At 51.0% G+C, this 25,419-nt stretch overlaps 1 protein-coding gene across 3 annotated transcripts; it reads left to right on the top strand.

Annotated features, from left to right (window-relative positions):
• Positions 1 to 1,209: 1,209 nt before the first annotated feature.
• On the top strand, positions 1,210 to 25,009 carry Rbsn (rabenosyn, RAB effector). Of its 3 annotated transcripts, none has more exons than XM_046425527.2 (12): positions 1,210 to 1,343; positions 4,146 to 4,461; positions 8,618 to 8,758; positions 11,194 to 11,294; positions 12,020 to 12,065; positions 12,217 to 12,321; positions 13,204 to 13,445; positions 14,654 to 14,724; positions 19,198 to 19,284; positions 19,715 to 19,817; positions 20,455 to 20,559; positions 21,486 to 25,009. In XM_046425527.2, the coding sequence occupies exons 2-12, from the start codon at positions 4,314 to 4,316 to the stop codon at positions 22,575 to 22,577; spliced, it is 2,241 nt and encodes a 746-aa protein (XP_046281483.1). In that variant the 5' UTR covers positions 1,210 to 1,343; positions 4,146 to 4,313; the 3' UTR covers positions 22,578 to 25,009. The 3 variants fall into 3 exon arrangements, with proteins under 3 accessions (XP_046281483.1, XP_046281482.1, XP_046281484.1); XM_046425526.2 differs by having other exon boundaries at positions 12,160 to 12,321; XM_046425528.2 differs by lacking the exons at positions 1,210 to 1,343; positions 4,146 to 4,461 and having other exon boundaries at positions 8,715 to 8,758; positions 11,194 to 11,284; positions 12,160 to 12,321.
• Positions 25,010 to 25,419: the final 410 nt, after the last annotated feature.

The following is a 25,419-nucleotide window of genomic DNA, read 5'->3' as shown; positions in this document are numbered from 1 at the left end:
AGTAAATATTAATTGTCATCATCATTAAAATGGAACTATTAATCAAGTTGCCCAAAGGATTAAGTAATGACAGTGCTTTTGATACATGGTAGAGCATACAGGCAGGTCTTTGCCACTATAATTCTTTTTCTTTGTGGTACTAGGGATTGAACTTGGGGGCACTTGACCACTGAGCCACATCCCAGCCCTATTTTGTATTTTATTTAGAGACAGGGTCTCATTGAGTTGCTTAGCACCTTGTTTTTTGCTGAGGGTGGCTTTGAACTCGTGATCCTCCTGCCTCAGCCTCAGGAGCTGCTGGGTGCCACTATAATTCTTTAAACTACCAAAAGAACAGCAGTGACCCATCCATCATGATATTCTGGATTCACAAACTATAGGCTACATGGCTGCTGCTTTTTGGAGCAAATGAAATGGCGACTTTTTTTTTTTTTTTTTTTTTTTAAGCAAATGACTTGGTTTTGGTAAACGATAAAATGACAGGTAAAAATCATGGTTGTTTAATTAAATGTTCATTTTCTGGGCCCCAAACATGGTCCTGGCTGTACTACTTCTGGAATCTATGTGACTGAGATCTGTGTGGTCCCAGATATCCAACAGGGTCTTCTCAGTCCCAAAGTCCTGGTTATGGGGACCCAGGGCCATTTGCATCTGTTCCAAAACACAAAAGGGCGACCACGTGGGATCCTGCCAACCCAGTTCCTCCTCAGCACCGCAGGGGGGTCAAATCGCCTTGTCATTTATAAATGCTGCAGATGTCCCTTACATTTGGACACGTTCACTGGGCACCCCCTCCCTCCATTCTCATTCCTGGTCTCCATTCGCACTTGGCTCGGTCTGGCGACATCCTACTGTCCCTAGCTGTCAGGGACTTTCTCTCAGTTTAGAACCGTAGTTGGGGTGAAGTTGGGGGCTACAGACTCCTTGGCGACCCAATCCTTTCCACTCATCGGTGAAGTCCCAAAGTACCACAGGTCTCCTTTCCCCATCTGGACAACCGAGGGGAGGGCACCGGCTGGCTTTAAGGCGTCGCCGGTGTGAACCTGGGACGTCCAATCGGCGAGTCCAACTCCTCCCCACGCCCCCGTTGGGTCGGCGCCTGCGCAGAAGCCAGCGGCTCCCGCGCAGCCGATCCGCTTTGTCTCCGCCCTCTTCGAGCGCTCGGCGCTCGATCGGCGTCTCCCAGCCTGACTTCCGGTTGGGGCGCCGCCGCAGGCGCGCTTGCCAAGCGCCGAGCAGCCGATGGAGATGGCGGCCGGGATTCTGTGAGGGAGGACCTCCGAGGCCCAGAGCCCGGGCCTGGGAACAAGACGGGCCTAGGGTGCCTGCGAGAGCCCGGCGGGGTACTGAAGGGGCTGGTCTTGGCTTGCGGGCGGCGGTGGGCTCGGCTGGGGAACGGAGACGGGCCGGGCAGCGCGGGTGTGCGGGGTCTGCGGTGGCGGTGGGTGTGACGTCCTTGGCGGGCGCCGTGGTTTTCGGGCCGTGAGTCCCGCCGGGGGGATGGCGGGGCTCGGGGCGGTGGTGCGGGTTCCCGGGCGTGTGCAGGGGTGCCGGGGGGGGGTGGCCGTCCCCCGAGTGGTCGGCGTGGTTCTCCGGTGGCGGGATGCGGCCGAGGCGTTGGGGTGGCACCTCGGCGGTGCGTGGCGTTGTCGCGTCTGCCCCACGACCGTGAGTGTTCCGCGACGCGTGTGTGGAGGCGACGTGTGGAGGCGCGGTCGTGTGGAGCTCGGGGCTTCAGGTGGTGTGCGCCCGTGAGTCCTGGCGCCCGGGGCTGGGGCTGTGGGGACAGGGGGACGCTGGCGCAGGACATGAAGTTGCAGGAGAGGAAAGTTCTATTTTTACATTATTATTATTATTATTATTATTATTATTATTATTATTATTATTTTGATGCTTTAGCAGGGATCGAACCCAGGGGCGCTCTACCACGGAGCTGCATTCCCCAGCTCTTTTTATTCATTTATTATTATTATTATGATTATTATTATTATTTATTATCTGGAGACAGGGTCTCTCGCCCCGTTGCCCCTTTGCCCAGGCTGACCTTGAACTTGCGCATCCTCTTGCCTCAGTCTCCCGGGTCCTTGCGATTACCAGGCTGGCTCCTCGGCGCCTTGCATTTGCATTTTACGTAATTTAGGATATAAGGGGCTTGCCTCTGTGTTCTTTGGTGGCTTTGGGCAATTTCTCTGGGGTGTATAGGCAGTTGCATGATTTTAGGGTTGATTTATGCATCCCCTCGTGGAGATGCATTCTGCTTTGTCGTGCATCGGCCAGACCCTGCGCTGTGCCCCTGGGTGAAAACCTAGCCTGCGTCTTCATAGATTTTTCAGGCTTGTGTTATTCAGTCAGTTTACGTCTGATCGTAAAGTCCAGGTAAATGCTGGGAAGGAGAGGTGCACCCCAGATGGGCCCGTTCCTTGAGTTAGAGGCGTTGCTTTGAGGAAGAGAGGTTTGGGCTGAGCTGTGAAAGGTGTGGATGTGGCCCGGGTGGAGTGCCAGGGTGGAGTGCCCTTGGCGTTGGCTTTGTGGTAGTTAAGGATGATTGCTCATGGCGTGGGAAGGAAGGAGCTGTCAGTAGCTCCGGCATCAGGTGTTTCACCACCTGGGGAGGGAACAGGTTAGACCTGGACTGCTCTTAAAAATCCTGTATGTAGTCACTAGGGTTTTTAACCAGAAGGAAAGAATAGGGACCTGGGGTGTGTGTGTGTGTGTGTGTGTGTGTGTGTGTCCTATTCTGAGCTCCTGCCACCCTTCAGCTTTGAGGATCCGTGCAGTCCCCTCCTCCACGGCCCTCTACAGTCATCTATAGGAGGGTCACACATATTCCTTCCTCTATATTGTGATTTAGGGCTCCAGGTTCTTGGACCAGAGAGTCTTCAGCTTTATGAAATGGTTCTGTTTGAATTCTCTTTGTGGCTGGGAGTCTTTCTGACGTGATCATTGAAAGTGACTTTGCTATGACCCAATAAATTTTTTAAAAAATGTAACTTATTAAGCCCTGATCTGTTGGAGCACCACATCCTCTTATTTTTGAAACAGTGAGAACATTAACCTTGCTGCCCAGATGCTACTTGCTGGTATTAAATGTAGGATGCCCATTGGAGAGAGTGTTCTGCAAATAAAAATTAAAAAATAAGTTTTCTCCTTCCCCTCCCCATTCTGCTCTTCCTCTTCCTCCTTTTTTCCCCCCCCCTTAAGGGACAGGGTGTTCCTATGTTTCCTAGGCTGCCCTAAATTCCTGGGTTTGCAGTTCTCCTGCATAGCCCCCTAACTAGCTGGAACTACAGGCACGCATGCTGTGCTTGGCTGGTCTTTGTTTTTCATCACTAGACTTCTAATGTTCTTCCTCAAGCTAAGGCTGAGATTTTTGTGGGTTTTGGTTTTGGTTTTGGTGTGGGAGAGCGAACCCAGAACGCTTTACCACTGAGCCACATCCTGAGCCCTTTTTATATTTTATTTATAGACAGAGTCTCGCTGAGTTGCTTAGGCCCTTGCCAAGTTGCTGAGGCTGGCTTTGAACTCCCAATCCTCCTGCCTCAGCCTCCCAAGCTGCTGGGATGACAGGCTACTTTTTAAATTTGGAGACAGGGTCTTGCTAAGTTGTTGCAGCTGACCTTGAATTTGTAATCTTCCTGCTTCAGTGTCCCAAGTCACCCTGATTACAGGCTCTGCCACTGCACCTGCTTGTTTTGTTTCTTTATAGCAGATACTGTATCTTTTTCATCTTGGCATTTTGAACGTGTGTGCCTTGGAGTATGGAGCTCAATATACTTGGTTAAATAAATTATCAAGGAAAAAGGGTTAACTGAAAGCTTGTTGATAAGTACTTAAGACATTTCTCAGTGGCTACAGTGGCCTAGAAGTGATGAAGTGGGGCCATTTGGAATGAGTTTTAAGAGAAGGGCCTTGGTGTCTGCTTATCATTGGGAATCCACTTCCCCCTCTGTTGAGTTCCTGGTGTCCTGTGATGTTCTCACATCTTGGGTTTTGTGACTTGGTTTTAGGATTTAAGAAACAGTTTCTTTTTGTAAATTTGCACAGAACAAACATGAAGTGCCCTTGTTGAACTGCGAAGAGAATAAAAAAACCCTCTCGATTGCTGCTAATTTGCCTGACTTAGCTTTTCCTCTCTTTCCTCTTAGGGCACCTCCTGCTCCAGAGAGGAAGCCTCATCCAGGGCCAGGATGTGTCCCCGTCACCCATGTGCTGCTTGGTTAAGCTAATGCTGCAGGATCCCTGGTCCCTTGGATGAATCACGCCACCTGTTGGCATGAGACTTCTGCCTTCCCGGAGTTGAGAGGGGCACTGCCATGGCTTCTCTGGACGACCCAGGCGAAGTGAGGGAGGGCTTCCTCTGCCCTCTGTGCCTGAAGGACCTGCAGTCTTTCTATCAGCTTCAGTCACATTACGAAGAAGAGCACTCGGGGGAGGACCGAGACGTCAGAGGGCAAATTAAAAGTAAGAGGCGAGGACCTTACTTATTGCATTCTATCAATGAGCAATTTCACTCATGGGAAGTGTTCAGGGGCTTCCATGTTGCCACCAGGGTATGACGATAATGAGAGTAGCAAATGGGCATCTCGTGCTTGTCATGTGCCAGGCATTGTTCAGAGTCTCCTGTGTATTTATTTTATTAATCCTCCCAGTATCTTTGTGCTTATGAGCCCCATTTTGTTGAAGAGAATACCAGACACAGAGAGGTTAGGAACTTTGCCTAAAGTCACACAATGAAGCAGAGCCTAGCTTGGAATCTAATAAATGTAATCACTGTGATTTGTCTTTTGTTAGATTATTTTAGTTACCCAACCCCCAGCCTAAGGGGGTTTAGACAGAAGTGTTTTTCCTTGGCTGTGAAAGTGGAGACTTGTTATGTACCATTTGTCTGTCACAAATTTGAGCCTTCCCGCCATCCTTCCTTCCTCAACTGGACCTTGCCCTCTGTAGCCCAGGAAAAAGAAGGTCATAGTTGAAAAGCAAAGAGAAACAACTCCCTAAAATTAAACTTTGGTTTTGAGCTTCCATTGGCTCAGGTCATAGAGAGTTAGAGAAAGAATTTTTCAAAGATAATTTTGGCTATCCACGTGTTTATTATATTTCCTGGATTTCAGGTTCTAACCCCAAATAAGTTGCTGCTCCTTTGGAACTCAGCTTCCTAGTGACTTCCTGCTCAGCTAACTTGCTTCTCACACCTAAGACCATGAGATTTTAAACTGGATGCAGTATTCATAATCTTTCTTGGGTAGAGAGAAAGGAGTGATCCTAGGTGGGATATGTGAATCATATACCCCTTGTAATCAGATTTTTGTCCCTGGAGTTCCACTCCAGATCTTATTTTTCAGTTAAGGAAAAAAAAATTGCTGAAAACATTAATAGTTACAGTTTCTGAGTTGGGTACATGGCTTGGTGATTGAGCGCAATCCTAGTAGCTCAGGAGGCTGAGGCAGGAGGATCCAAAGTTCGAGACCAGCCTCAGCAACTTACTGATACCCTGTCTCAAAATAAAAAAACAAAAAGGCTGGGGATGTGGCTCAGTGGTTAAGTGCCCCTTGGTTCAATCCCTGGTACCCAAACAAACAAACAATAAACTTCTGTCCAAAAATATGACAAAGTGATTTCCAAATCCTAAGGGCTTTGATTATCAAGGTGACTCCTGGCTGTACAGGCAGCAGAGCCATAACTATAAGGAGGAATAAAAACAAAACAAACTACACTCTGCTTTATAGTTTTCAGAGTGTCTGCCACATAAATTATTACTTTATTTGACTCTCCCAACACCCAGCAGGAAGGTGGTGGTTCTCATTTTACAGATAATAAGTGAGGCACAGAGATGTTCAGTAACTTCATGAAGGTCACACAGGAATTGGCATAGCTAGGTCTGGAACCCAGATCTTCTGTCTGAAGTCTACTGCTGCTCTTTCCTCAGGGCAACACTGATAATGAAATACCCTGTATTCTAATGACAGTATGTATTGCAACTTCCAGCAAAAGAAAACAGGAACAAAACCCCCCAAGACCTAATTATGTAAGTTTTCTTTGGGCAACTGAAGGGCTTCCATGGTTTTCAGTAAGCTTCTAGTGTTAGTGTCCACCGTACTGATTCACATACCATGATATTTCCAAGACTGGTTACATCAGTTTGTAGAGAGGTTAGAGAATGTCCTCAGATTCCTGTGGTGACCCACTTTTAGAGAAAAAATGTTTTAAGATTATTTAAGGAGTGACAGATATGGAATTTGGGGAATGCTACATAGATTGGAAATTTTGTTCCTTGTGAACAGAAACTTAAAGATAATATCCTCTTGGGGACCTGGGGCTGTAGATCAGTGGTAAAGTGCTTACTTAGCATAAGTGGGGCCCTGGGTTCCATTCCCAGCTCCATAAGAGAAAAATAAAAGAAAAAAGATCCTCTTGGTTTTTTCCCTCCTTCATTTCTACTTCCAGAGTACTAAGAGGTTGAGTTGAGCATTCCCGTGGCACTAATGATCATCCCTTAAGTCAAAAAGTAATTCTTATGTCACCGATGTGTTTGTTTTGGATTCAGGAAAGGAAAGTTTTAAAGATTGGCATCCACGAGTTTTTGAAAAGCCCTTTCAAAAGCAGGCCGTTTCTCTATTTTGTCTATTGATCCTCTGACATTTTATGGAGTTTATATTTTTAGTCAAGTAGAAAAAGCCAGAAGAACAAACATGGGGGTGTAAGGTTTTAGAGGCAGATATTATTATTATTATTTTAAGATAAACTAGACATTCCTAAAACATGTCTCTGGGTTTGAGCCCCAAACCTGGTTCACCTTCAGCCCATTTAGTAGGTGGAAGAAAAGGCAGTTGAAAATCACCTGGAGCTTCTTCTTTGGGTTTTAAAACATGGATGGGTGCCTTCTTAGTTGTCCCCTTTGGAAGGGTCATGCCACTCCGGGAGGGTTGCCAGGCCGTTTTCCTGTGTTTCCAGATGGTTCAGGGCCTGTTGAACTCACGCAGTTCAGCCTGGTTTGCAGAAGTGAAGTGTTGTTTGCTGACTCCAGTTTCCTGTCCGCTGGGCCATTTGTCCACATCGGGCAGTTTCCTCTCCCCTGTTAGAAGATGACTTGACTGCATGTTCAAGGGTGTCTTGAGTTCTTGTATTTTTCCAGTTGGAAAAAGCAATCTCAGGGGTCTGATCATCGAGGAATTTGTTTATGGGCTGCACCTTCTAATGAAGACACGTGTCTTCACTACTAACTCCTCTGTGTCTGTTTACCAAGACTTTTGGAAAGCTCTGGGGGTGTTTTTAGTGTTATTCAAGTGACAGAACACTCCAGAGTCATGAGAACTGCATGCAGCATTGATCTATTAAGTGTCCAAGTAATGATGTCATTTGTATTATCTGATTTTTTTTTTTTTTTTTTTTTGTGGCACCAAGCACTGAACCCAGGGCCTCACACGCGCTAGGCAAGCCCTCTACCATGGAACTACATCCCCCGCTCTCTGGTATTTTTTATTAGATTCTAATGGCAGGAAGGGCCAGCAGTCACCCGAGATTTAAGAATATTAGTGAAAGAACAACTTAGACCTGAAGGATTCTTTTTTCCTCCTGCTAGTGAATTGTTCAGTTCTAACAAGTGGGCCTCTCGCCTCGCACAGGCCGCAGAGACCCTGTTCTGGGAGGCAGAGTTGGTGTCCTTGCTGGCTGGGGAGGGCTGGCCTCTGGTTTCAGAAAGGTGACATGACCCCTCCCAGCTCTGCTGCCTATGAGCTCTGTGACCCTGGGTGCAGCAGGTCCTCCCCCACTCCATGTCCTCTGGTCTTCTGTAAGCAGGGCTGTCACCTGCCCTACACACCATGGACACGAACTGCCACAGAGTCGTCACACCTGGTGCATCCAAGGGCTCAGTTCAGAAAGGGCTTGTTTTCTCTTCTCACCGAGCTGCTTCTCTTGTGCTCTGCTGTAGGTGTTATGTCTATTTCTTGAAGTTTTTTAGAAATATTCTCACATATGCATTCACCACGTGGGAGGGCAGAAGTGGGAAGGAAGGACGCTCCGCCCAGTTACCCGACAGGGCTGTTGTTGGGTGGTGTCCCATCCTGGAGAATTGTCCCTCAGGGATCCCTGGGGAGGACCAATGAGTACTGAAGAATGGGACTTTGAAGAAACTTAGGGACTGGGAGGACGGCTCAGTGGCAGGCTGCTGAACTTGGCCTGCATCAGGCCCCAGGTTCCATCCACAGCACTGCGAGCAAATAAAAACTGTAATTGAGGCAGTTTTACACACGTTTTTACGTGTACAAGTCAACATTTTGAAAAATGTCTATAATCACCATCCAGTGAAGACAGGAAAATACCCCTTCCGACAGCCTAGATCCTCATCACGTGAGATTTCACCCCTCCTGCTGTCGGGCCTCAGGTGTCCAAGGTGGTGAGCTCCAGGTGATGCCTCCAGTGGGCCTCGTGGGCCAGTATCGTGCTGGCGCTGACCAGGCGTGGTTGGGTGCTGGCTGCGTTTCCTCTGGGGTCCAGATATCTCTCGTGCGTTTTCAACAAGGATGACTACTCAGGTGACTTTGGCCTTGAGATCGCCCTTGGCTCTTTTCTGGGTGCGCCTCGTGGGTTCACTTGTCTTGTCTGTTCCATTCTCAAGGTTTCGTGCAGAAGGCCAAGAAAGCAAAGAACAAGTTGTTGAAACGAGAAGGGGACGAGCGAGCAGACTCAGGAACCCAAGGATATGAGTCGTTCAGCTACGGAGGGGTCGATCCCTACATGTGGGAGCCCCAGGAGCTTGGTAAGAACCCGTCCGTCTGTCCGTCCTTCACTCATCCACTCGTAGCACCTGCTGTGTTCTCTGTAAGGTTTGAGGCCGTGGAGGCATCAGCAAACCAGAAGGGTAATCATTTGGGGGGGGGCATGGGATGAAGACATTCTTCAGTTTCTTGTGATGGTCACACAGCTCTGGGTATATACTAAAAAACATGAAATACCCGACACCGTGAATTTTTTAAAAAAAATATTTATTTTTTTAGTTGTAGCTGGACACAATAACTTTATTTATTTATATGTGGTGCTGAGGATCGAACCCAAGGCCTTGCATATGCTAGGCGAGTGCTCTACCACTGAGCCCCAGCCCCAGCCCCTGACACAGTGAATTTTATGTATGTAAATTATATCTCAATACAGCAGGTACCAAAAGGATCATGCAGCAAACACTGAGCTGAACTATCTGATTTCTCATGTCCTTTAACTGTTGAATGACGGTGATCAGTAATAAAATATTTTCTGACCCAGAACAGGATATCGATTCCTTCATAGTGCTTTGTTTTATTTTCATTTTTATGATCCTGGTCACCTTTCACAAAAGCCCGGGGAGGTGGAGTGGGTGAAGATGCTCATTCCCGTTTACAGATAAGGAAACTGAGGCTCTAAGAGAGGAAGGGATATCTCCCCAGGGTTGGGTACTGTGTCCCTATAGTGCCTCTACAGATGTGTCTTTTTGGATGAGGAAAGTCCTTGAACCATGCTGTCCAACTTGATAACCACTAGCCACAGCTGGCTATTTAAATGTAAATAAATTAAACTGAAATAAAATCAAAAGTCGCTTCTTCAACCCCACACAAACCACATTTCAAGTGTTCAGCATCTGTATGTGGTTAGAGGCTACCATATTGGAGAGTGGAAACATTTTCATTGCAAGAGAAAATTGCTTTAAAAATAGTATACAGAGCTGGGTGCAGTCGGGGTCCATGCCTATAATCCCAGCTACAGGAGGCTGAAGCCAGAGGATGGCAAGTTTAAGGCCAGCCTGGGTAGCTCAGCAAGACCTTGTCTCAAAATAAAATTTTAAAAAGGGCTGTGGCCAGGCACAGTAGCACACAACTGTGATCCCAGCAGCTCAGGAGGCTGAGGCAGGAGGATCGCAAGTTCAAAGCCAGCCTCAGCAGAAGGCCTAAGCAACTCAGAAAGACTCTGTCTCTAAATAAAATATAGAAAGGGCTGGGGATGTGGCTCAGTGGTTAAGCGCCCCTGGATTCAGTCTTCGGCAGCAAAAATAAATAAATAAGATAAAAATGGACTGGGAATGTAGTTCAGTTATAGAACACTTGCCTAGTGTGCAAGGCCCTGGATTTGATCCTCAATACAGAAAACAAAAATCCTAAACAAAAAAAGTATACATGTGTAATGATGAGTTATATATGAAAGTCAGTTAGAATCATGCAGGAGAAATTCCAGATGCATGAATTCTTATTAGCTTTGTGATACCTTGTTTCATGCCAGAGTCCGATTACCAGGATGGTTTTCTGGTTAACTTACTTGTTTCAGCAACTAAAGGAAGTCACAAATTGTGGAAGGTCAAAGGCATGACAAAGTTTAGAAGTTAATTTTTATAGCTAGTGCCAAGAATTCTAATCTAAAATGTATTTAGATGCTAAAGGATAAGGGAAGGGAAGGGAAGAAAAGACAGGGGTCTGGTTAGAGTATAGCATGTGGCGCTCTTGGTCAAAGGACACAACAGGTCACACAGGAACAATACGTTCAAGAGATCTGTCTGTAGCCCACATGGGAACTATGATGAATAAAAATGTATTCTCTTGCCGGAAGCAGTGGTGCACGCCTGTCTTCCCTGTGACTTGGGAGGCTGAGGCAGGAGGATTGCAAGTTGGAGCCCAGCCTCAGCACTATAGTGAGACCCTGGGGATACAGCTCAGTGGAAGAGTGCCCTGAGTTCTATCTCCAGTACCACCATAAAAAAACAACAATCACCTGTAATGATACTGCCCTTTTTATTTAACAAACATTCATGTGCCAGTCCATATTCTAAGGATTTTAGACATTTGAACTTAATTTCTGTAACAACCCGTGAAGTAGATCCTGCTGTTACGCCAGCTTTACAGATGAGTCCTCTGAGTTTCAGGGAGGTTGCGGGACTCGTCCAGGCTCATGCAGCACAGAGCAGAGTTGCAGCTCGAGCCCCGGGGTCCCAGCTCTCATTTGCTCTTGTCTCAGGCCTCATGCTATAGGAACTTTACAGCTTCCAAGGGCCACAGCTAACATCTTAGCAAATTTCTTCCCATTTACTTTAATTCTTGTCAAAATTAAAAATCCTAGAGTTCAAATTCAAATCCTCGAATTTTGACTTGCTTTTGCTGTTCACCGAGGCTGCGCAGGGAGGCAGAGAGGCTCCCTCGGAGAAGGTACAGGTCATTTCTCTCCCTTTCCCCCCAGGTGCTGTGAGGAGCCATCTTTCTGACTTCAAAAAACATCGAGCTGCCAGAATCGACCACTACGTTGTTGAAGTCAATAAATTAATAATCAGGTTAGAGAAGGTAAATTTTGTTGTTTTGAAACACTTTTTTTCTGCAAGTACAACTTTTCTGGGGACGAGGCCCACGTTTCTGTACCCTGTCTACGTGACATACATCTGATACTGGCAGAGAAGTGGCTGTCCTAAGAGGTGCAGAGGACATGGAGGACAATTCTAGCCAGGGCTGCCTTTCCTGTGGCCCAGGCTGACAGACTCTCATGCACCCACTTCCTGTTCCCACCTTTGAAGCCCACTCGGCTGCCAGGAAGCCTTCCCTTCCTGGGGTCCCGGGCACAGTCACTCAGTGCAGCACACTATGTGTCATCTGGTGGGGAACAGAAAGGCAGCGACCAGGGCTGTGATTGTGTGGTGGGCCTGGTGGCCACCACAGGCTCAGTTCTTCATGTAGGTCAGAGCTATGTGGCCACTTGGATTCTCCACAAGGAATGGGGAATCAGGAGCCCCTGTTGCTCTCAGTAGCCGCCCAGCCCCATCCGTGCCCACCCTGGTTATTGCTCAAATGGGACAAAGAAGAGACCGGAAGAGGGTCATGGGCAGGGCGGTGCCTTCTAGGTGTGAATTGAGAACTACATCTCGTGCTAAATGGCTGACATGACTTTGGGGCTGGGGATGACCCACGAGACTTGAGCATTGCAAATGTGACTGGAGCCTGATGCACTGGTGGGGCAGGTGGGGAGTGTGTGCGTCACCTGGTTGATTCCGCCTGGCCCTGTTTTCTCTGCTCAGCTCACTGCGTTCGACAGGATGAACACGGAGTCGGCCAAGATTCGAGGTAAGGGACTTTATGCGTTCTTTGTGTTTCTTTGTTCTCCCTGACCAGATCTGTGTTTGAAATGCTGTGCTTTTCTTCTTTGTTCTCCCCAAAGCAATAGAAAAGTCTGTGGTGCCTTGGGTCAATGACCAGGATGTCCCTTTCTGTCCAGACTGTGGGAGTAAGTTCAGCATCCGGAACCGCCGTCACCACTGCCGCCTCTGCGGGTCGATTATGTGCAAGAAGTGCATGGAGCTCATCAGCCTTCCCTTTGCAAGTACGTGACGTGGGGGAAGGCCCCGGGCACTCGTGTGCTGCTGGGACTAGCTTATTCACTAGTCACCACCAGGGCCATGGGACCTGTTTGTTTAGTGGCCCATGAGCTCTTCATGTGTCCACTTACTGAGTCCCTGGTGCCCTCTTGTGTTGCTGGCCAGGGGTCCAGTAGTCTGTAACAGAGCAACTTTTTTATAAAGGATCAGGTAGGAACCGGGCACAGTGGCACAGGCCTGTAATCACAGGTACCTGGGAGGCTGAGGCAGGAGGATCTCAAGTTGGAGGCCAGCTTAGGCAATTTTCTGAGACCCCCGTCTCCAAAAATAAAAAGGACTCGGGACATTCCTTAGTGGCAGAGAACTTGCCTGGCGTACACAAGGCCCTGGGTTCTGTCCCTGGTGTCACACAAGCACACAAAGTTCCTGAAGTCATCTTTCTGGCGCTGCACCGTGTGGGATGATTGGCACCACTGGAGGCTCCACTGCCTGTGTGCACTGTTGGCCATGGTGTCCACAGGGCAGAAGCGGAGGCCTCCTCCCTCCAGCTGTCATCCCCACCAGACCCACATGGCCTTGATCTTTCCCCCTCCCTGTGGCACTAGCCCCTTCTCCCACCTGGGCTGCCTCAGGACACTTGCTCTTCTTCTCTTGGGCTCATTAACCAGCCTTTCCTGGCAGCTGCAGCCGGTGGCCCTGCTGCTGGGTCAGGGCACAGGCGAAAGACACAGTGTCTACCCGCAAAGGATCGCAGATCGCCAGGGCAGGTGCATGGAACAGGGACAGCTGTTACACCCGTTACCCCATCCTCCACGGCGGGGAAGGGGTCCTGGGCGGGGGATGGCTGGCTGCCACGGGGTCACCACGCCTGTCCTCTGTGGTTACAGACAAGCTCACCAGCGCCAGCAAGGACTCCCTGAGCACCCACACCAGCCCCAGCCAGTCCCCCAACAGCGTCCACGGCTCGCGCCGGGGCAGCCTGAGCAGCCTGAGCAGCGTGAGCTCCGTGATGGACGAGAAGGATGACGAGCGCGTCCGTTGCTGCGGGCACTGCAAGGACACGCTGCTCAAGAAGGAGCAGCAGATGGACGAGAAGGAGCACACGCCCACCGTCGTGAAGCTCTACGAGGTGACCGCGGGCAGTGCAGCGCTGGGCCACGCACAGGCTCGGGGTTTTAGAGAGTGCCCTGGAAGTCGTGCCCTGACTCATCTGGACTTCCTGCTGAGGGGCCATGTAGGATTCCCAGCTAGGGCCCTGGGCGGGTCCGTCACCCGGGCGTGTTGCACCCAACCTATCCGCCACCTGTCGCTGCCCATGGAAAAGCAGGAGGGAGGTGGTGGCCGGATTCTGTGGGTGAGGCAGAAGCTGGAGCTCTAGAAACAGCGGGGGCCTCAGCCGGGGGCTTTAGACCTGGTTCCATGGAGTTTGCAGGATTTTAGGGTTGGTTTATTTACTGCCCAGTGATTAAAAGTGTCCCCTGCCAAGTCCTTTCAAATGCCCCAGCTCTGGCCACCACCAGATCCCAGAACGTCCTTAGCAGAGGTCCACTTGAAGGGGAGATAGCACAGGTTGGAACATCTGGGAGGGAGACCGGCCAGCCTCCTGTGGCCCGCTGAGACCCATGCGCTGAAAAGGACCAGCCAGTGGGGGTGCGGCAGGGAGGGAAGGGGACAGGAGCTCAGCCCGGCAGAGGAAGCTGCGTGTGCAGAAGTCTAGCAGGGGCACAGCTTATTTTTGTCTAATGATGGTGGAAGTGTCCCTGTTAGCAGTTCTGAAGGTCACAGGGCTGTAAATCCTCAAGCTACTGGAAGTGGTATTACCCGAACCCAGCGCTGAGCCCTGGACGCAACGTCCTCTGCCTGTGGGCGGACTCCATGATCTTTTGTCTTTTATCAAACAGCCCCTGGGCTTTTTGCTCCTGTTTCGGGGAGCGCCGTGGCAGCACCCTGTGCTGGGGTCTGGCCGCTGCCAGGTGTTGTCTACCAGAGCCCACACAGCAGCTGCTCCCTCTGCGCCATCTTGCTAGGCATGTGGCTTGTACCCTGGAAGCCTGGCTTCGCTCCAAAAACAGCTGGTCAAAAGCTGCACCTTCTTTCCTTCCTGTGAGATTTTTTTCTGCTTGGAAAGTAGGTCTGTGAGGAAACTGGTGACCATAAAGTTTTTTGTTTGTTTTTTTGATGCTTGGGAACAAACCCAGGACTTGGCACATGCTAAGTCAAAGTCTTTGTTTTGAAAAGTGAGCATTTTGCATCCACCTCTGTTGATGGCAGCCTGGCTTCCGAGGTGGGGGTGGCGGATCCTGAGAGCAGCGCTCACCTCTTCTCTTTTGTCCTTAGAAATTACGGCTCTGCATGGAGAAGGTCGACCAGAAGGCCCCCGAGTACATCAGGATGGCGGCTTCACTAAAGTAAGCCTCCCCCACCCCCCTCAGTGGCACCCATCTTCTGCCCTTCTAGTCAGTTCTAAAGCAATGGAAAATGGCAAGCTTTCTCTTGTGTTTTTGGCTTTTTGGTGCTAGGGATGAAGCCCAGGGCTTGGTGTGCGCTAAGCATGCACAGTACCCCCAGCGACAGCCCTGTCCCCCAAATGGATGTCTTGACTGTAGCCTTGCTCTTCTGTGGCCAGCTGCGAGAGATCCTCCTGCTGCGTTTCAGTGGGCACACGTTTCCATCACAGGAGCTCTGTAATAGGCACAGGGTTGTATGGGTGACCCAGCTCTTCCGGTGGAGCAGGTTTGGGAGTGGCCTTGGAGGACAGGCAGCACTGCTGACGGCAGGGCCTGGAGCGGGTGTTCGCTGACCAGCCCCGCCCCCCCCCCCCACATCTAGCTCAACACCTGTTTCTTTTTTCTAAATTAAGATGTTCACCCCGTGAACTTCACTACTTTAATGTTTAGCACTTTCACTAAGCTATGCAGCCACCACCACTGTCCTAACTGGTTTCCTTGCTCTAACAAGAAGCCCTGCACCCCTATAGTCAGCCCCTCTCCCCAGCAACCACCCATCTACTTTCTGGCTCTGTGGATTTGTCTTTTCTTGGTGCTGTGTATTGAACCCAGGGCCTTGTGCATGCAAGACAAGCACTCTACCAACTGAGCTATGTCCCCAGCCCGACTTGTCTATTTTTGACATTTCATATAGGTAGGATCACAGACGTACAGTTTTCTATGTCTGGCTTTACAGGGTGCAGTGCTTTCACGATTCACCCATGGGGCGGTGTGGATCAGTAGTCCACTTCTTTTGTGTGAAGGCAGTGTGGGTAGACCACATTTATTTATCCCATTGACCATTCTTTTCCACTCTCAACTGTCATGAATAATGCACGTACAGGTTCTTTTTCTTTTCATGCTTGGGAACAAACCCAGGACTTGGCACACGCTAAGCATTTCTCTTCCACTAAGCTGTATCCCAGGTTTTTTGGTTTTTAACTGGAACCCAGAGTGCTTTACCACTGAACTGTATCCCCAGCCTTTTTAATTTTTATTTTAAAACAGGGCCTCGCTAAGTTGCTGATCAAATTTGTGATCAGACTTGTTATCAAACTTGTGATCAGGGGCTGAGGCTTTAGCTCAGTGGTAGTGCACTTGCCTGGCATGTGTGTGGCACTGGGTTCAATTCTCAGCACCACTTGTAAATAAATAAAATAAAGATCCATCAACAACTAAAAAAAAAAATTAAAAAAATAACAACTTGTGATCCTCCTGCCTCAGCCTGCTGAGCCGCTGGGCTATAGCTATGCTCCAGCACACCCAGCCGCAGCTCCTATTTAAAAATTGTTTTTGAGCAGGGTCTCACTGTGCTGTCCAGGTTGACCTTGGGCCCCTGAACTCAAACACTCCTCCTGTCCCACCTCCCAGGTAGCTAGGACTACAGGCGCCTGCCCTGCCTGGCACCCACTGGGTTTATGGTAACTCTGTGTTTAACATTTTGAGAAGTTGTCAGGCTGTTATCTAAAGTGACTGCACCAGCTTACATTCCCATGGGTCACAGGTGAGGCTGTCAGTTTCTCCACAGTCTTGCCAACCTTTGTTGTTGCCCCCTGTTTTTATAAATAAAGTTTTATTGAACCTCAGCCTTGCCCATTTGTTTGATGACAGTGTGTAGCGACGCACTGGGTGGCCTGCAAACAAAGTGTGCATGCCCTGGTCCCTCCTTGCTTAAGGTGCTGCTCCTCAGGGTTCATGTGGGGGCTGGCCTCTGAGGTTCTGCCCCTGGAATCAGGTTCCAGAAGCTTCCCAGCCTGCAGGAGCAATTGAGGTCATGATATGCAGAATTTGCCCGCCTGCCCCATTTGGGCTCCTGCATGCAGTACAGGTGCACCTGGTTTAGAACAAAGTCATGTTTTCATTTGGATGTTTACTGTAGCAATATTTGACAGTGTTCACCAAATACAAAGAGTGCAAGTGTGGCTTTCCCTCCTGATGTCAGTGGCCATGTTCCAATAAGCCTGTTGTGTGGGTCTCACCTGTAACGAAAGCCAGGGACGGTGATGTGTGCCTGTAGTCCCAGCTACTTGGCAGAGGGAGGAGGATCACTTGAGCCCAGGAGTTGGAAGCAGCCTGGGCAGTGCAGCGGGACCCACCTCAGAAATCAAAAGCAAAAAAAAAAAAAAAAAGGAAAAAGGAATTTTTCCACTGTGGTCCATAGGAGTTTCCTGACTTTGGAGTCTGCAAATGTCCTACTTAGGAAATGGGAGAGGCTAGCCTGGCTGGTTTGTGCAAGAAACCTCCCTTCCCTTGTGCTTCTTGTCTCTTACTGACTGCTGCTGCTTCAGGGCTCTCCTGCCGTTCCCTGCTCGTCCCTCCTGTCTCCAGCTACAGGGCAGAAGAGGTGGGCAAGGAGAGGAGGCTGGGGGACGCTCGGTGGTGGAGGGCTCGCCCAGTGGGCATGAGGCCCTGGGGTGGAGTCCCCAGCACTGATTGCCCCACCCCCCAAAAAAAAGTGGGGAGACAATAAAAAGAGGTAGGAAAATCGCTGTAGGGTCTCCAGGCCTTTATAATTTAAAAAAAATTTTTTCTATTTTTTGGTTCTGGGACTCCACCCCAGCCAGGGCCTTGAGCTTGCTCAGCAAGTGTTCTGCCACTGACCCGCACCCACCCTGAGTGCCCACCCTCGTCATTAGAGCTCTGCTGCTTTTTTTTTTTTTTGGTGCTGGGGATTGAATCCAGGGGCACTGAGAAACACCCCCATCCTCTTTTTTTATTTTTAGATTTGAGACAGCATCTCACTAAGTTGCTGAGGCTGGCCTTGAACTTGAGATCCTCCTGCCCTAGTTTCCTGTGTCACTGGGGTTACAGGTGTGCTAAGGAGTGATGGCCAGTGTCTCGTTGGGGAGTTCTTCCTACCGAGGAGGGTGGAAGCCACCTGAGAAATTAAAGTCTAGAATAATTAGTGAAGAGCAGAAGATAAAGAGTCAGAAGTATATTTTCAAAAATGGAGCTCCTGCTAGGTTTAGCCCACATGGGAGCTGGAGCTAGATAAAAGAAGATGGCTCCACTGCTTTGTTTACGGGGGTCCATTAAAGGCAGGGATAAGGTTTCAAGGGCCGAGTCTTGCTTGGTGATGTCTTGCATTCAACAGGTTGATGGTCATCTTGGCGGGTCACACTCATCTCCGGTGCTGTGTGGGACATGGCAGAGCGGAATAGGAGTTCACAGTGTTCTAGGGCAGTCTGACACAGAGGAGATGTCCCTGGGAAGTTCCCAGACCCCAGATGGTGCTCCTCACTCGGGTGTGATGCGTGGTGGCCCACATGCAGCCCGTGGCTGGCTTGCAGCAGTGGGTGCCGCTCCTCCCCGCTCCTAGCAGCTAGCTGGAAGGGGAGGAAACCCCATTTCCTGGGCCCTCTCAGCTGCCATTGTCCTCCTCCTGCCCCCTCCCCACCATCTGCACCTCCTGGATCTACCTTCCTCTCTCCGTCCTCGTCCTAGAGCACTGGTTCTGAAGGGCAGCAGGCAGGGGCACATTTTCTTCTCCACCTGCAATTTCCTGAGGAGTGGATTCAGTCGGTGGAGGGTCCTGCCCTCCCCAGGGGCAGGTAGGAGGAGGCACCCGACTGATGTTGGTAGCCATGTCCGATGAGCCCTACACAGAGGGTCTCGGCCCGGAGCATCTGTCTCCTTTCCTTTCCCCCATGGAACCTGCTGGAATGTATCCCACACTGCCCCGTCGCCCACTGGTTACAAACAGAGCAGGGCTGACCTTCCACAAGAACAGCAGGAGAGCGACTTCCTGGTCTTTGAGTTGGCACTCAGCACTGTCCTGGTGACCTTGTTATGCAAGAGACTCATCTCCCTCTGTCCTGTGGCTTTTTACCTTGTGCCTCGGATGCGATTGCGGGCTCAGGAGCCTCCCTGGCCTGCGCCTGTAGCTGAGCAGTCTCAGAGGTCTGTTCTTAAAGGCTTAAAGTCACTTTGCTCGCTCGCCCAGGAGGTGTTTCCTGAGCCCAGCGCTGTGCTGGGAGTTTAGCAGTGAACAGGGGAGACGGCACCTGCTCTCCCCAGCTTCCTTTACCTGGGAGCGCACACTTGTCACCAAGGGAACAAGTGACTGAGACCTGATAGGATTGACACCTGAGGAAGCGGCTTCAGGCTTGGGCTAGCCTTGTGATCTTCCACGACTCAAAGATGTCCAGACAAAGCCCTCGTCCAGTTCTCTGGAGGCCGAGCTGGGCTCCAAAGTCTTGGTGCCTGGGCACTTGTACATTGAAAAGCAGTTCTGGTCTGTTAGTGCGTCCCAAGAATGCTACAGTATACCCAGCACACCCTTCGAGAGGATGAACCCTGTCCTTGTGAGACCTCCAGACTTGAAAATCCTTCTATTCTACGTTGTCCAGATAGTGAAACATCAAACTTTCTCTGATTTTTTTTTTTTTCCCCCAGTGCTGGGGAGACCACCTACAGCCTGGAACATGCTAGTGACCTTCGAATTGAAGTGCAAAAAGTATATGAGCTAATAGATGCCTTAAGGTAAGGACCCTTAGATAAACCAGCTCCTTGAGGTGTAGGGATTAGAGAGAGAGACCCAGGAGGATAACTGGGAGGAGGAATCACTGTCCTTCCAACATGCATGATCTGCTACATAAATAGCAGGTCCTTGTACAAAATATCAATGCTGTCCCATTTAAACATCATTAAGAACTTTCAGACAGCAACAGGAGGGCATTAAACCTGGTCCCTTTAAGTGTCAAGCCCTGTGCAGTTGCTCAGGTTGCTTACCTGTGAGGCTGGGTCTACTTATGAGGTCAGTCCCTGAGCTGTGTCTGGGTCTTGGGTACAAAGGGTAGGAAATGGGCTTCCATACATCTTCCCAACAAGGAAGCCAGGCAGTGCCAGACGCTTTCCACAGCTGTTTCTGAGACTGGCTGCACTGTTACATTGCTGTGCTTTTCCGTTCCAGTAAGAAGATCTTGACCTTAGGCTTGAACCAGGACCCCCCACCACACCCGAACACTTTGCGCCTGCAGAGGATGATCAGGTGCTCAGCCACGCTGTTCGTGCAGGTAAAGTCCTCCCGGGGCAGCAGGGGTGTGGTGCAGACTCCCCCAGAAGGCACATCTGTGCCGTGGCTGGCTGCTTTTCTGTTTACGTGTTTATTATTTTTTACAATTATGAATGCATCATACCATATTCCAGAGAAAAGTAAAATACTTTTAATCCTGTGTCCCCAATGTCATCCTCATCATTCGGGTAGATTTGTTTTTTTCTTCTTTGCATTTTCTACAAACGGAGTTAGTGCATATTTGCAAATTGGTGGCTTCTGGTTTTCATCACTGAATGTTTAGATCCCGAGCACTTTTTTACATAAAGCTCCAACAGCTGTCATGGGAAGAGGTGTGTGGGGTGTGTTTTCTCATCATAGTGCTGAGAGTTTAGTCTTTCTCCTTTGATTACTGAGTGACTCTATTCAGCAACCATTAATGGAGTAGCTACTGGGTACCAGGCAGTATTCTAGGTGCTGGGTGTCCTATACTAAAAAGGGGGACACCCATTCTTGCTGTCATGAAGCTGATATTCTAGAAGGGGGAACCAGTAATAAAGAGCTAAAAATACACGATCTATCGAAGGGCCATGGGCTCACCTGGGGATCGCTTTTTTCCCAAAAGGGTTTAAGTGTAAAATTGTCTGTGTCCCCTGCAGGAGAAGCTGCTCGGCTTGATGTCACTGCCAACCAAAGAGCAGTTTGAGGAACTGAAGAAGAAGAGGAAGCAGGAATTGGAGAGGAAGAGGGCCATGGAGAGACAGGTGAGCAGGGCCGGGCCCAGGCCGCACCACCTGCTGCAGCCCAGTGGGCCCCGAGAGGTCCTGCGGGTCACATTGTGTTGGAACCTCTTGCTGCTCTTGTTTTCTGCCCTGTTCCAGCCTCACGCTGATCTGTGGAAACCAGAATAATTCTTTTTCTTGCCAGGTCCTAGTTTCCTCTGAGCAGTTTGGTGACTGTCTCATGCCTATACCGCCCTCTGGTAGGGCTGCAGGGGATCAAGACATCAGGAGGTTCCCAAACTTGGAATCTGCAAGTAGCTAGGTGCAGTGCACACACCTGTAGTCCCAACTGCTCAGGTTTGCAGCTAGCCTGGGCAACTTAGCGAGACCCTGTCTCAAAATGAAACATTTTTTTTTTTTTTTTTAGTAGTGAGGATTGAACCCCAGGGGCACTTAACCACTGAGCCACATCCCTAGCCCTTTTTCATATTTTATTTTGAGACAGGGTCTTGTTGAGTTGCTCAGGGCCTTGCTGAATTGCTGAGGCTGGCCTTGAACTCATGATCCTCCTGCCTCAGCCTCTCAAGCCACTGGGATTACAGGCATGGGTCAGCGTGCCTGGCTCAAAATGAAATTTTCAAAAAGGGCTGGGGTGTGGCTTAGAGCACTTGCCTACTTCGAGTGCATTGAGCACTCGTGAGATTCCAACGTGTGGCTGAGGTTCACAGCCCTTGGTGGTCAGGGTCAGGTTGTGTGGCCGGGAAGCTAAGATGGAGAGACTCCTGGCCCTTCACTTATCATCAGTCCTTACTTTATTTTTGAAAACCAAAGACCTGACCCGAGCGGTTGGGTATCTCAGTTCTGGGAGGGAACTGGAGTGTTGCAGGGACCACAGCTGTGGCTGATAGTGCAGGTGGCCACTGGCCTGGCGACCGTGGTGGTGACCCTGTGCCTTGGTGGCTCCGCAGGCTGCCCTGGAGTCCCAGCGACGGCTGGAGGGGAGGCAGAGTGGCCTGGCATCCCGCGCGACCCACGGGGAGGTGGCATCCCTCCGCAGAGGCCCCGCCCCCTTGAGGAAGGCCGAGGGCTGGCTCCCGCTGTCGGAGGGCCAGGGACAGAACGAGGACCCCGACCCGCTGCTGCAGCAGATCCACAACATCACGTCGTTCATCAGGCAGGCCAAGGCCGCGCGCCGCGCCGACGAGGTGCGCACGCTGCAGGAGAACCTGCGGCAGCTGCAGGACGAGTACGACCAGCAGCAGACGGAGAAGGCCGTGGAGCTGTCGCGGAGGCAGGCCGAGGAGGAGGGCCTGCAGCGCGAGCAGCTGCAGATGCTCAGGGAGCGCGAGTGGGAGCGCGAGTGCGAGCAGTTCCAGGCCGCCGCGCTGCACCCGCGGACGCCCTTCCACCTGGAGGCCTCCCGGGGGCCGCGCACCCACCTTGCCCACGCCCTGGACCTGGGCTCATTCCCCGTTCAGAGCGCCACCATCCCCGAGACCCCCTCCCCCAGCTTAGCTCGAGCTCCCGTCCACGCGGCCTCCGGGCCCCCGGCCCTGGGCCAGGACGTCCTCCCCCAGACCACTGTGTCACAGCGAAATGACGTGCCTTCCCTGAACCCCTTCGACGAGGAGGACCTCTGCAGCCCCACCGAAGAGGGTGCCGTCAGCCCCGCTGCTGCAGAGGCCGCCCCCCGCCCTCCGGCCCCTGTCCCCAAAGAGTACAACCCTTTTGAGGACGACGACGAGCAGGAGGCCGAGCCCGGGAATCCCTTCACTGGCCCTAACGGCGCAGCGCCCAACCCCTTCGAGGACGAGGAGGACCGTCCCCACCCGAGGTCTGCAAGCCCCCCTGCCCCTGGCAACCCCTTCGAGGACAGCGACAGTGGCCCCGAGGCGGAGGCGCCCATCGAGGAGGAGCTGCTGCTGCAGCAGATCGACAACATCAAGGCCTACATCTTCGACGCCCAGCAGTGCGGCCGCCTGGACGAGGTGCAGGTGCTGACCGAGAACCTGCGCGAGCTCAGGTGCACCCTGGCCAAGCAGAAGGGGGGCCCTGACTGACGGGGCGCGGGGCGGGGCCTGCTGCGCTGTGCCCTGGGAGGGGTCGCCACCACCAGTAACGGGAAGGGGTCACACTAGCAAAGACGCGGTCACTCGCTGGCTTCCCTACATTTTTTTTTTTTTTTAATTGGGGGTTCCCCCTTTGGAAAGGGACTTCAAAGTTTTACTATGGAGTTTTAAGTCACGCTGCTGTCCAGGGCCAGGGCAGAAATGGCCGCGGTGTGCCTCTGGGGTCCGTTCCCAGCTGCCCAGTCCCAGTCATTGTGCAGTATTATGGGGTGGCCTTGTGTAGGGCGTCCCTTTAATGAGTTCCGCAGCGTTGTACTCGGCTACAGCAGAAGTCACCCCGTTAGGCTCTGGGTTCGGTTTCACCTGTGGCTTCCTCAGCGCGATGCTCAGAGTCTCCTACCTTTGTAGTCGAGGGGGACCCCGAGAGCCCAGCACCTCTTTTTATGACAAGGGTTTAACCCGTTGTCTCCCACTGTCCTATGTCCAGGACACCTATAAAAACTGGAGCAGTTTTTATAGGTGTTCTGCATATAAGACGATGATGCATATGGGTTAAGGAACAAAGCTCCTCCCAGGGCTAGGGTGTCTGTGAACTTGACCATGAGTGCTGTAGGAACCAAGAGCAGCCGGCTTTCTGATGTTAGCATTGTTGGGGAGAAGAGCTTCTCCAGATGTTGCTGTGATGGCACCGTGGTCTGTGCCCAGGGACCTCCCTCCTGAGCTTTGGCTGGTGACTCTGATCGGGGCTCAGCATACGTCTCAGGAATCAGAGGTCAGGAAGCTTTTGTGCAGCATCATCAGGAGAGGAGAAGCTGCCCTGGGTTACAAGACAAACTGACTTCCAAGGCTGTTCCTCAGCCCTCCTCCTCTAGCTCACCCTTCCCGGGCACTGGTAGACGTCGTTTTACCATTTTAGTATTAAGACACTGCAATGTTTGAAGAGGCACAGCCCAGGATCATTCCACAAGTGGCCTCAGTCCTCATTGAGGCCAGAAGAGGACACTGACCGACTGGCATCATGATAACCCAGTGCTAGGCAGGGCCTCTGCAATTCCACTTGTTAGTTCATGAACAGTAACTGACCACTAGTCACTTTATACCCTTTAACGAACTCTGGGTCAAGCGCCCGTGGGCTCCTGGTGTGACAGCTGAAATCCATTTGTTGCACGCAGGTGAAGACCCCTCTAGACGATGCGAGTATAGACTCCTGAGAGCGTGAACACCTGGGTCCCCTCTGCTCCTCTCTCTCTAGCACCTGCTGGGATTTGGGGCCATAAGAAAAAGTCCTGTAGAGGGTTGTAGGAATGAGGGGCAGTAGGGTGTGGAGGCCGCTGTGTCTTGGGCTTCTGCTCCCGAGGGCTGTAGGTGGGCTCTTCTGGGAAGTGTGCGGCTGGCATCTAAGATGTCACCCGCTGCAGGCCCCTTTTCTTCTCCAAGCCCTTGATGCTGTCACTCTGGGGCTCTGGAGATCCTCAGCAGGCGCCTCCCTGTCATTTCTGTCTGACTGAAGAGGAGGAGGTTCTGCACTGAGGGAAGCGAACTGCTGCTTCCTCTCAAGTTGCTTTTTTTGTTTTTTAGGAGAATGTCTCTTAGCTGGTAATTTCAATGAAGACTGATTCCCCAAATCTCCTTCCCTGAGATCGACCCCAGGTAACAATAAGCAAGCGTAGTGAGAAACGCAAGTTTTTAAAAACTTTAGAATAAAACCAACTCACGGAATATACTAAACCCAGCTAAAATCAGAGCCCTCGGGTCTCTCGAGATTCTTCCATGCTCATCTTCTTCCAGTGAGTTCTTCCATGGTCAGGGTCTCCTGGAAACCAGACAGGACAGGAGCCAGAGCTCTCTACCCCCTGGACAGAATCATTTCCCAGAAAACACGCTGGCAGAAGGATGGATTTCAGAGTGGGGCTGACGTCAGGAAGGCTGGCCCCTGAACTCTAACTCCAGTGTCAAGTTCTTACCTCATGTGACTGTCTCGCTGCCCTTCAGAGCATGCAGCTCCCTCTGGTCCACAAACCTGCGGCACTGGCAGATCTCCTAGCTTAGATCACGGTCATAGTGAAAGAGACTTCCGGGACTGAGGCGTCTAGTGAAGCTGGCTTCCCCTCACACGCCTTGTCCCTGTTTCCCTGTCTAATACACAAAGGACACTTGCTCATTTCATTTGCGACTCAATGTAGCTTTGCCGTCCAGACACTAAAATGTACCTCTGAGTCCTCGCAAGCCATGCGGAAGGTTGGACATTGGCCTAGTTAGTTGATGGGATTGAAGTGGGAAGTTGGCCTCTTCATCAGGTCGCAGACTGGAGTAGCAGACTGTGCTGGTCATCTGATGAGGTAGTCGGAGGTGGTTTATGTGCATGTGCTACTCTGGGGCCTTGGAACCTTTTTTAAACAATAAAATAACAGCTATTCATGGTCGGGGGTGTGAGTGTGTATGTATGTCCACAGGTGCCCACGGGTGCCTCCAGTGATACTCGCCACAAAACGTCCACCATTCTCGATGGTGACTGTCCCAACTCCCCTGTTACTTGTCTGGTGAAGGCCTCTGGATAAAAATCAAGGTCACTGAGCAGGGGATAGATATCAGTTCCATTTCTGCTTTACCCCAGGTGACCAGCAGTACTGAGCCACTTCACACCAGCACAGTCCCACTCCCCCCATTTCACACTGGAAGAAAGTGAGGCCCGGGAGGTGGGGAGACCTGCACCTACCACTGTGCCAGGCACTCCACAGCATGTCCTCACCTCCCTGCTCGCCAGCAGGCCCAAGTGTCCATGTGGCAGGTGGAAAGAGGGTGGCCTGGCGTGGGTCACACAGCCAGTGTGGAA

The sequence above is a fragment of the Marmota monax genome, unplaced genomic scaffold (assembly GCF_021218885.2).
Source record: "Marmota monax isolate L192 unplaced genomic scaffold, Marmota_monax_Labrador192_F-V1.1 WCK01_AAM20220418_F8-fsc00028, whole genome shotgun sequence".
NCBI classification, from domain to species: Eukaryota; Metazoa; Chordata; class Mammalia; order Rodentia; family Sciuridae; genus Marmota; species Marmota monax.
This window is presented reverse-complemented; position numbering and strand designations above follow the sequence as displayed.